The sequence below is a fragment of the Fistularia commersonii genome, chromosome 17 (genome assembly GCF_037954325.1).
Source record: "Fistularia commersonii isolate RoL2024-O1a breed Wild chromosome 17, RoL_Fcom_v1.0, whole genome shotgun sequence".
NCBI lineage: Eukaryota > Metazoa > Chordata > Actinopteri > Syngnathiformes > Fistulariidae > Fistularia > Fistularia commersonii.
This window is the reverse complement of record NC_141300.1, coordinates 14727211-14739581: the sequence shown is the minus strand read 5'-3', so window position 1 is coordinate 14739581 and position 12371 is coordinate 14727211. Positions and strand designations below refer to the sequence as shown.

General features: G+C 40.9%; 1 protein-coding gene across 3 annotated transcripts; it reads right to left on the bottom strand.

Moving 5' to 3' along the window:
* Window positions 1-7380: 7380 nt before the first annotated feature.
* Window positions 7381-12124, bottom strand: lrrc4.2 (leucine rich repeat containing 4.2). Of its 3 annotated transcripts, none has more exons than XM_086163612.1 (3): window positions 11268-12124; window positions 11060-11178; window positions 7381-10903 (listed from the first exon to the last, which is right to left on the bottom strand). In XM_086163612.1, the coding sequence occupies exon 3, from the start codon at window positions 10780-10782 to the stop codon at window positions 8788-8790; it is 1995 nt and encodes a 664-aa protein (XP_086019738.1). In that variant the 5' UTR covers window positions 10783-10903; window positions 11060-11178; window positions 11268-12124; the 3' UTR covers window positions 7381-8787. The 3 variants fall into 3 exon arrangements, with proteins under 3 accessions (XP_086019738.1, XP_086019739.1, XP_086019737.1); XM_086163613.1 differs by having other exon boundaries at window positions 11060-11175; XM_086163611.1 differs by having other exon boundaries at window positions 11060-12124.
* Between the last annotated feature and the right edge of the window lie 247 nt (window positions 12125-12371).

Genomic DNA, 12371 nt, shown 5'->3' with positions numbered 1-12371 from the left:
AAAGGACAATAAACTTTCTTTTCTTTTTTAACTAAACAGACCAGAGATGGAATCATATTATTTTTAAGTGTCTTATTGTGGTGTCACCTGTATTTGCCCAGTAATTTCTGAATATGAAACCGCTCACATCACAAAATATCACAAGCAATAGAAATGGAGCACTCTGCTGGAATTTCTCCTTCAGACAATTGCTGTTCTGAGTTGAATGAATGAAATTTTTCCCGTGACTTCAATCACCACAATCTTTGACATGTATTCGGCAAATATCAGCAAATAACTGAACCCATTCATCTGTATTTGGAGCTGCGCTCTATCCAGTGGCCCCAAAGTAATTTTTGAATACAGTCCATTCTGTGGGGTCACAGCGAGCACCCTATTCACACAGCTCTGTGTTCCACAATCCACTGCGCCGCAATCTAAGGAAACCATAGCAACCCCAAGGTCTCGGATGTTATTGGCGGGGTCGTAGCATTAAGGAGAAAAGAATCGGAAGCCAAACTGAAAGAAATGACAACTGAATCTTTGACAGAGCCAAAATTGCTGCTGAGACATTGAGTTTTTACAATCGGTGATTTTGATGAATCACGAGTGGAAGTGAACATTATTTGTGTAACTTCCTGTCATGATGTATTTTACAAAGCGGCCTTTATTGTACTGTTATGATTAGCTGTTGTGTTTGCTGTTGCATCGGTACATCGTTCGCAATCAGGATTTTGGTGTAATCCTATTTAGCAATATGAGATACATACCTGCAGGAAAGTTAAAGATATTATTTTGGGAACCCTGTCCAAATAGAAACCATAATATTGTACACATTTCAACTTATTTTCTCCAGCAATATGGTAAATTGACAATTTATATTTTATTGTATTTCTTATTCTCCCTCCTTCCTACTTTTATCTATTATTGTTATGTTTTTGCTTGAAACTCTGGCACAACAATTTCCTTCGGGATAGGTAAAGTTGTTCTCATCTCATCTCATCTCAAATTGCATTTTACATATTTTAAGACGTTAAGAGACAACTTAATAAAGATGACAATAAACATAATACTACAAAAAGACTATATCAATCAAACCCGGTATTTGCTTCATATGTCATTGCTGATCATAGCTTAACTACATTGAATTGCAGTTTAGATGAGGGTGAAATAAGTTATTTTCCATCAAGGGGTGTCTCAAATCCGTTGCCAGGCTGTTTACATACACGGAGAAGACAAATGTTTCTTAAATACGGTAAAACCTATAAAATCTCAATTTGGCACTGTACTATTATCTCAATTCAATTTCATTTCTGAGTGTTAACTAAAAAAGGGGGGTTGTGAAAAATGAATTAAAAAAATATTTGTATATGTTTATATGCATATCTTTGTGCGGACACAAATGATAATACATAATATAATATAATATTGTATAATATAATGTAATATAATATAATATAATCGTAAATAATAAAAATGAATAATAATAAATACACAAATAATATATATATTATTTGTTTTTAGTGCAAGGTATTCACACCATTCAACTGTATCGGACCTGTTTATCAGCTGAGAGCTAAAAATCAAGCACCTCTACAAGGTTTTGTGAAAATGTATAATTTTATGATGGCACGAACCTTAATGAATTGAAATGATAAAGTTTTATATCGTGAGGTTGAATGCAATCACACTGAAAATAGAAAAGTAAAGAGGAAAAAAAAAATGTAAAAAAGTTCCCTATCTCACTTGTTGGTTAATTTCTTTATTCCTCTCTATGAAATTTCTGAACATAATATGAATTAGAATTAAGAAGCAATGTATATCTGAATTTGATTTTCTCTATGACTCTGCAAAACAATTTATCTCATAGTTATATTTTAAAGTAATGATTCTTTCTCGCCATTGGTTTTATTTGTTTACGGTTACTCACCAGAATGTGTTTAAAAAGCTTTCCAATGGAAGAAAATTAGAGGTTAAAAAACACTGCCATAGAAAATGTTAAAAACACACACACACACACACACACACACAAACACACACACACACACACACACGCACAGCAAGATGAAAAAGATAAAATTAATTATGATGATAAGACTGACCATGATCAAAATGATCTATTGCAACAACCTCTGGCTCAGAGCAACAGCGGTCAAAACCAACCACACTTGCCACAATTGCAATGATAGACATATTAGGTAAATGGACAATGTACCTGCTTCAAGTCATCATAATGGAAGTTTCTGTATTGGATGTGTAAAACAGAACATTTAACATGTTTCATTTGAATATGATATCTGAGCTTTCATATCATGATAAAATACTCAACCCATTTTTGAAGCACTTTGAAATACGTGTTCCTTTTTCGGTGACGGAAAACTATCATAAATGGTAGGGCTTGTCAAAGATCTGACAGTTTAAGTTAAAAAATGTCATATCAGGAAAGCATGAAGGCTTTTCATGGAAAACATACAAGCAAGCAGAAATTCTGCAGCACCTGGATGCTTACAAATGTGCTGCCCAAGGTCTTCTGCAGAGAAAATGTGCACCAACACACCCATGCGCAAACGTGGAGGAACAGAAATTTGGAGAAAAAAAAAAGGGAACGGCATTTGACCGATTTGGTGACATTTTCCTAAGACTTCAAGAGGCCATGTGAGAAATACCTGCAGCTCCCAAAAAAATTTTTTGCGAAGGGAACTTGAAGAAGCGTCAAAATTCAGGTTCATTTTCAACAATGGTGATGAGATAGTAGGTTCTGCGTATCTTGCATCACTAGCAGAGAGACAAAACCTGACTAATCCTAAAGTTAGTAAATTGGTAGTCCGTTTAAAACCAAATGAACAGTTACGTAAAGTAGACTAAGCATAGACAACACAGAGTTCTGTATTTTGTGGTGCGACTCTTAATAGCCTTGATCTCACCATCGAGAAGCAATTTAGGGATTGCAGAAACAGAGGACTGAGAGCGCAGACGACTGTAACAAATTCTCCAATCTCCAATCTGCATGGTCATATCAAATGTATTTTCCAAAATCATCCCTGCTGGATATTATTCACAAGTCATCATTTCAGAAATATTATGAAGAGTGAGCTCTAAACTTGTGCTTTCCCGTGTCATAATGGGCTTTGTGCAGACCGAGGAAAGGCAAAGGGCTTTAACCGCGTTTTGCACAATGATACGACATAAAATGTGGAGGCTTTTTAAAAACGGGCTGGTGTCACTCCCTGCGGCATATGCTCAACTTCAAACTGACAAAAACTAATTCAAACAAAGGAATTTTTTCACTTTTGAAGGATTAGACACACCTGAGTCAACAAGTCCAATCGCGGAGCGAAAAATAAGTCCCAGTATGACTTGGTCCTTCAAAAAGTGTAACACTGAGTTTTACTCTTTCGTATCATGTTCACATACGACTGCTCTTTTCGCGGCAGTGTTCTGTGTTGTCCGAAAATCCATTTAGCTGCTATGTAATTGTGCGTCTGGTCAAAACAGATCCTACGATGTTAATTTGTGTATTGTTGAGGCTGTACCATGCAAGAGGGCCCTTGCGCTGTAGTGTCTTATTATAATATACTTTAAAAATAACTCAAACTAGAAAGAGAGCATGAAATTAATAGCTGAAAAGTGGATTGAAGGAAATATGAAGATTCAGAAGTTGATGGATCAGGTTGTAGCAATATTGTTTTACTATAATGTGCGGCTAGATTTTAATGGTGAAGGCATTAGGTACTAGGTATTAGAAGGTATTAGGCATATGGCAAGGTATTATATAAGGCAAATTTATTGTATATTTATGTTATCATCTTTGTTGACATTGTTTAAGAGTTTATGGTTGTGTTTATATGAAATTCTAAAAGGAGCAGTCTGATTGACACATTTACAATACATATTAGATGAAGCCCCACATTTTCAGTTTTACACATTATGTCTTTTACTAAATTAAGATTTGACACACTTTGATTTATTTCAAAAGACAAAGGGATATTTTAAGGAATGCCTAGGTCTGCAAATAAGAAAAAAGAATGATCTCACAATATTACGTTTTCAAAATGCATCAATCACTGGCTGCAGAAGTTTTGAAAGTATTAAGGGGTAGAAATTTAAGAGAGAGAGTTTAGACAGCAGGATGGTAAATGTGCAGTCACATATAGGCTCTCTCAGGTATTGAGATGGAATTGAGCATTAACTATTTTTCACTTTGAAGAAGACTGCGGATCATTTCTTACAATCCCTTTGTGGGCACAAAAAGGCATCAGTCAGTGGGAAACTGTGACAGGCTTGGTATGGCGTCTTATTGCTCAAGACTTCATTAACAGATATGGATCTGAAGGCTCAAGAACTTGTTTCCAACAAACCATTAACCTCAAAGAACACCAGCCATAGACTCTTATCCTGGCCTTCCCTGTTGTTTTACTGCAGATCCTATCAAACTGCACACAGCCAAGCGATATAGTGGTAGCTCAGCCGCTCTTTTCACCTCTTCTATCCCCTTGCCAATATGCATGACATGTGCCCCTCACACACCTCTCACACCAAACAGATGTATTATGTCTTTGGCAGAAGTTTCATCGGTTATGCATTGGCTGGAAATCAAATTAGGGAAAGACGGGAGGGCGTTCGTGTGGATGTTGTTAAAGATAATGCAAATCTACTACAGTGACCGTCCAAAACAGATAAACAGATTGATGAAGGGAATGAGAAAAAAAATCCTCGTGCCTCAAAACCCAACCTGTCTGCGGTAACTGAAACAACGTCAATCAATTCATTTGGCATGAGAAAGAAAAAAACAAGGGAAAAAGAAGGTACTAAGGCTCGTAGTTAATTTTGCAATGAAAAACATAGAGTCAGATTGAAAATATATGACTGACTCAGCTGCTGGGAAAAAAAAAATCTGCACTCCCAGTACTCCCAAGACAAGACTCGTATTAATCCTTATGATGCAGGCAGGGAAGCCCCCCTCTTATGCAGACTATCATTTTCAGCAGTTAAAACAACAGCCACTCCACTCCAGCCCTCTCCTACCCTTGACATTGGGGCAAACTTCAGTTTTCTGAGTGGTTGATAGTTTCATGTTAATCATAGATCTGCCACCTATTCTGTAGGCTGGAGAAGAGAAGAGAAAGAAGGAGAAACAAACATGAAGGATGTTGCCAGTGTTCCTGTGCACGGTTTTTTATCAGGTTCATTAAAAGGCTTGCAAACTGCCAATAGTCCTCTTAAGAACCCTCACAAATGACCACAACAGGATATAATAGGACTCTGCTTGTTTCTGGCCCACACATACTGTTACAACCTTGTAAAGTTGTTTTTTTTTTTTTTTCTTTTGTCCGTTTTTTTTTTTTTTTTTCTGGAACCAAATAGCATGCCGGTGGTGAGTAAATAGTCGAGGTACTGCCACCCAGTTTGACTGCAGTCACACTGTTGAATTGGCCATCGTTATGACAGACATCATCCGTTGGCAAGAACAAAATATCTACTATAGCTAAACAAAGTGCAATAGGTAGTTAGCACCACTTTATAAATACTACATTGGAAAGGTCATTATCAACAGTTCAGTGCCATGAAAAACGCACGTGGTGTGTCGGGTATTTTCATATGTAAACGTATTAATATCGATAATTGAAGAGGTAAAAAAAGATGTGTGTGAGGTAAGCTGCAGAAACAGATTGTAAACCTGGCTTAAACGTAATGTTTTCAATTGAACTGATCTTGATTTATTGATGAAACTAAAATATCCTTATTTACAGTATACAGCTAATGTGCAAACATAATTCAACCAGTGACCTACTCCTGCAAAATCCGGCCAAATACCGGTCAGTAGTTGAATAAAAAAAGTATACCTCCATTCAGAACTTTTCCTATTGTGTTTTCAACAACAACAATCATTTATTGTAAATGTACAACTGAAAAGAATTCAAACAACCGCCACTCACCATAAAGTCCTTTGTTTGTTTGACCCATACACTTCCAAAAGACTCTTTGCGGTGAGTTTTTCCCGCTAGAAATAAACAGCGTAGCATCGTCACCTTTGTCCTGTTTACAACGAGTACTACCGAAGTCCGACAGTTACCGTTGAGTAGGACTCTGGTAATGGCCTACAAACACGTACGCGTGTCAAACATTCAGTAGTGTGACAGCAGTTGGGTGGTATTGCACTCATTTTTATTTTTAATTTTTTTTTTTTTTTTCATCAAATGAATGCTTGACATAGACATAGCAGTTCCATCCACTTGATAAGTCGCACACTGCCAGGTCATGGCACACTTGAACTACCATATCTATCCGTTCTCTGCCTTTACTTCATTCTGAGACAATTGATTCTCATTCAGTCTGTATGCCATGCTGTTACATAACGCTGTCCTGGTTTTACTGTTTGACTGCACAAGGCAGATACCCTCTGTAATGCAGTTCTTGTAAATACCCAGGGAAACACAGATGTAAACATAGTAGTATAATACCGGTTATTATTAACCCTTTTCAAAGACTACAAGTTGTGCCTGAAGGTTTAGACTGAAGCCTTATTGTTCCTGCCAACCAACCTTGCTCCTTGCTCTCCTGCTCATCCTCACAGGGTTTTTTTTTTGTTTTTTTTTTATTTCCCTTTTTATTTGCAAATATGCTTCACAGACTTACACTTGCATTGCCACATATTTTTAAATTACCACTGGCCTTTAGTATTTTAATAGCTGTTGTTAAATCTTTTTAAAATTGGAGGGATTGGTCAGTGGTTTTATGAAGGGCAGCGGTATAAGGTCATAGGCAAGGCATTTCAGCCACTTCATTACACATTACAATTATTTGCAGTAACAAGCCTCTCAGCTGTCTGATGCCAATATAATTCTGACCGCTCAGAAGTGCAGCATCTTTGGTGATATATTTAGATTGCATTCTAGAAATATTTGCTTTAATTGAAGCCGGCTTGTGCTGTACCCCATGTTATCATGAACCATTATTAACACTTCCTTCTTTCGCAAATTGGACATGATCCATATCCGTATATGGATTTGAACCTGCAGGTGAGTGTGTACGGAAAGGAAACCTGCAAACTGTAGAACTGTGGGATACGTGTATTTTTACCCATCACAGTCACTGAAAAAAAAATCAATGTTAAGAACTAAGCTGGGACATAAGACCAACAGCCTATCTGACCTGCATAGAGTCCCACTGTGGGATATAATGCAGCATTGTACACCAGTTACTTAAAGACCCATTCATGCAGACACGAAGTACGTTGTAAATGCATAGGACTGTAAGATGGGTGTTTGGGTTAGGATAAGATTTACACTACTGCCTCCAGCTTTCACAAATTAACAATTTACACAGAAATGAAAACAATCTCAGAGTGAAGAAAAACATCAGATGTAAGAGTTTTTTGATTCATGAAATACAAAACAAATGTTTCTTTTTTATTTATTTTTCATAGCCTTGTGTATCTCTCCATAAAAATAGTGTCGCTCAAAATAAACTGTTAAATGAAGGGGGGGAAACATAGTCATGTTTCAGTGTAGTCCATGGAAAAGCCCCAGTATCAGACATTCATTTTGATCACTTGAATCCGCTTGCTTTTTTTTTTTTTTTTTTTTTTTTTCTTTCTCCTTTTAAAATCAGAATGGTCAGCAAAGCCCCATATCACTGCACCACATATCAGTTCTTTCAAAAAAAATGCAATGGAATGAGCCCTTGCAGAGACAAGTCAGGCAACTGCTTTACTGCATTACTAAATTAGCCCTAAACACTACACAAGCCTTTAAGAAGCATGTCAAAAAACCTAAGGGAAAGAAACAATACAAAATGCAATCATCAACAGAACAAAGTATTTGCATTACTTGTTATTAGTCTGCACTTTATCTTTGCCACTTGAACCATGGAGATTAATGTGCACACTTAATAAACATGTTTAGACACACTACAACTAAGAGGCATGGGCACTGTCAAAAAAGCTTAGCAGCTTGGCTCCAGCAAACAGAAGGTTAATCTTTAGCTGCAGAAATTCACTGCAGTCCAAAAGCATTTGGCTGATAGCTACTGAACAGCACATTCTATCTGTGCCATTAGGTTGCTATCCTTGGACAAATGTTTCTGTTATTAAAAAATTAGCTTCAGTGTCTTCTTGTGGATTTTATTGCATAAATTATTTGGCACAAACAAATAAGGGAGTTTAAGTCTGGAGCAGTAATCAGAAACTGGTGCTTGTGGAAAGATGTAGTTTTGTTTTTTTTTTCCTTTTTTTCACTGCATCATAAATATGGTCACAAACCATGTTAAATGCCTCTTTTCCTATAGTAGACAATACCACCTCCTATAATCAATTACAATAGCAATTCAGTGTTGTTGTTTTTTTTTATTCTTAAATAGAAGTCACCCTTCAATAGAAAATATCTCACTTTCTTCTTTTCTTCCTTTTTATAATCTGCAAGTTTAACCAATGCCTGGATATATATACATATATATGTATATACACACACATATATATACATGTATATATATATATATATATATATATATATATATATATATATATATATATATATATATATATATATATATATACACATATATATATATAGATGTATACATTATATATATATATATATATATATATATATATATATATATATATATATATATATATATATATATATATGTAGGCATTTACAACAAACAAAAGTGTCTCTGCTTTGCATTTCTGTACAAAAGAAAGTTACCGTTTTGTTCTTTGTGCATTCTATTGCATGGAATGAGTACCAGATATGTGGAAAGGAGAGGTCGGGTCAGAGCCAGAGATAGATCCACAAGAAACTTTACTCATATTTGGGTCTCTTGAACTCTTTCCTTGCCGTGAGAAGTCTTGATGATATAGGGATCAGTGATGGTGCTGATGTGGCTATGGTGTTGTCTGGCTGAGCGGTGAAGAGAATTGTTCTGAGTCCAGTGGGCTCCATAGCTCCCTTGACGCGAGGAGGACGACGCATACCCGGGCTTAAAGGTGTTGCTGTTGTGTTCCACCAAGGTAGGCAGTACTAACCCTGTCTCATCGGAGCCACTAGATCCAGAAGTGGGCGGTGGAACAGGAGGAACTTCCTCCTCCATCTGTATGATTTCTATGGTCCTGGCCGCCGCTACGGTGCTCCTTTGTTGATGCCGCTTACGCAATTTATAGAATGCAATCAACATGGCAGCGGCAAACAAGGTAACGGCGACAAAACAGCCAATAATGATTTTTGTGGTTTTCATCACCTCATCCAGGCTGGCAGCTGGCCCACTGGGGATTCTGGCAGTCGGGATTGACACCTGCCTCGGAGTTTGAGTGTTTTGAAACAGCACGGTAGGAGTAGAGATGAAGACGGGCTGAAAGACCGAGGGAGAGGCGGGGACGGTAGGCTTGGGTTTCGGAGTCTCTTCCACGGTGGGCTCTAAAACCTCCACCGTTACCGTGGTGAAATAGGACAAGTTGGACGTGTTCAGTTCGGCATTGCTGACGTTAAGGTAGGCCGAGGCGTTAGAATTTCCCGCCATGTTGCTCACCATGCACGTGTACACCCCCGTGTCTGACGGGAGAACGTTTGAAAAGTTGAGCGTTCCGTCGTTGAGGACGGATATCCGCGGGTGAGCGGAGCCGTGGGTCAATACGGCGCCGTTGGGGAGAAGCCAGCGGACGGAGCTCATGGCCGCCGTACGACACTTCAGTTCTGCCACTCTGGCCGCCGAGATGTTCAAATCTCTCGGAGCGTCGAGTATGAACGGCGCCGAACACTGAAACGTCGTCTGATCCACTTCCACCAGGAAGCGGCCTCTCACGTGGGTCGGGTTGTGGCAGCGTCCGCAGCAGGTGGAATTCGTGGGTATGTATTCGCGGAGCCACCAGGAGAGCCACACCACATCGCAGTCGCAGCGCCAAGGGTTGTGGTGGAGATGCAGCTCCACCAGGTACTGTAACGGGGCGAAGAGGTTATGGGGCAGGGATGAGAGGTTGTTGTGGGCTAAATTCAGCTCCATCAGCGCGGTTATATCATCAAATGCGTTTCTCTCGATTGTGGTGATGGCAGAGTTCATAATCCACAGTTTACGTAAATTCTTAAGCCCGTGGAAGGCTCCGGGTTTCAGTTCGGGAAATACATTCTCTGATATTTCGAGCTCCTCCAGTCCCACGAGCGGTGAGAGATTAGGAAATTCTCTTAGGTTGCACATCCCCAGGTTGAGATACTTCAGGTTCTGAAGACCTTCGAAAGCCCCATCGGAGATGTACTCCAACTTTCTCAATTCTCCCAAGTCCAGTCTCATTAGCGAGGGGACGCGGTTGAAAGCGTAGGAAGGGATGCTCTCGATGGGATTGTTTCGAAGCCACAACTCTCTCAACTTTGACAAGTACTCAAAAGCTCCGCTGGGTATGACTGTCAGTCTGTTGTCAAATAGCTCCAGAGTGTTGAGGCTGGTTAAGCCGTTGAAAGCCCCCACTTCAATCTGCCTGATGGCATTCCTGCCCAATTGAAGTACCTCCAAATGATGCAGGTGTCTAAAAGTATCAGCCTGGATTGTCTCTATGCTGTTTTCCATCAGGTTAAGGTACCTGGTGTTTGGCGGGATGTTCGGAGGGACCCTGATCAGGCTGCGACGGGTGCATACCACCTTGCTGAGCTGGTTGGTGCAAGAGCATACGCCCGGACAGTTCTGTGGGTTGGCTGAGCCCGATGCTGGGCCTGTGGACTGGCACATACTGAGAGCAGGCACCATGAGCGAGAGCACGGCAAACAGGGCTGCATTCCAGGTAGGCTGCACTCTAACCTGGCCCAAAGGACTCATGGTGTGGAGGGCTCATTATTCTGCATGGTTGGGGGAGACGGGGCACACCGGAGGACAGACCACCCTAGCCTGGCTGGAGCAACTCGGGGCTCCCAAGTTCCATGGACAATGCAGGACGATGCTACATCGAAATGTCAGAAAGAAAAAAAATAAATAACAAAAATAATAAAACGGGGGCGGTGGGGGGGCGGAGAGGGGGAGACAGATGAGAGAGATAAATACAAGGCAAGCAATTGAAATGTAAAGAAAGTGTTCGGTAGCGGTGTCAGTGCCATACCTCATCAGTTTGAAAGTGATGGCTTTGCCTCTGTCAGACAGTAGAAGCAGCGGTCATCACATTCAATCATAAATCCGCTCCATGGAAACAAACGAGAAAGGTGTTCTTGTCAATCCCTTCTGAAAAAAGTGAGGTGGCTTTCTATTAGCTTAATGTACAAAATGGCTCCTGGTATTAAAGAATGAGAGCAGGCTGAAATTACACTCACAGGCACAGGTAAGGCCACGGAGGCTTCGCAGGTGCCCGGATCCCTCCTGCCCCTTTCTAACTGCCCCCCGCCAGGCCATAAAATCCAAATCCCAGCTCCGGCGCGGAGATGCCACAATGATCCATCACGCACTAAAACATGAGAGAATAAGTGACGAATTCAAAATAAATAAGAATCCCCCAGCGCTTTCGGGCTCCTGATTCATGTGTTCCCTTGTCTGCCGGTTTGGTGGTGAGACCTCCCTCAGTGTGACTTTGCCAAGGGCTAGTCAGTTGATGATTAGCTCCGTTGTGACAGAGACTGAGAGACAGAAAAAAGGCTAAAGAACTCTCGGCACAATCATCCCCCTCTCTTCCTCTGTGTTCCTCTTGCTTGCTCCCAGTGTTGGGCTGGCCCCGGTCAGAGCAGCTGCGGGCTGCCGTGTGCACAGTTAGCAGTAATCCGTCTATTCCTCCTGGGGGAGGGGGATTCGGGGTGGTGGGAGAGATGGTGGCGCTGAGTGAGGGGAAGAGGAGGAGGAGGAGGAGGAGGAGGAAGAGGAGGAGGGGATGCGCTGCGCTGCTGGAGCTTCGCAAAGGGCTGTCGAAGAGAGAGTGCGCTCTTGTCCTCCTCCAAGAAGAGCGAGAATGATGCCGGGAGAATGTGAGTGGAAGTGGGCTCCGTATTTGTATCCATAAACAGCATTGAGGAATCTTCCCCTCCGCTCGCTGTCTGTCCCCCCCCTGAGCTTGTCTCCTGCAGTGTTCCTCTGCTTGCTTATTTGTTAGTTTTCTCTCCAGGGCTGAGGTAGTAAGTTGTGGCAGTTAGCCATGTGTGTGGCTGTCAGACTTGCGGCTGGCTGGTGGACTACTGCAGTAACCGGGGTAGAACAGAGAGAGAGAGAGAAAGAGAGAGAGAGAGAGAGAGAGAGAGAGAGAGAGAGAGAGAGAGAGAGATCAAGAGCAAGGGAATGATAGAGTGCGCAAAGAGAATATGTGCGGGAGAGATGGAGAGGAGGAGGCACACGAACACTCAAACAGGCAGCCCACCGTCACAGAGGTTGCAGGAGTAGCATTCTAATCCACATCTCCTCTTCTTGTTTATCCTCCAATCCCCCCCCCCCCC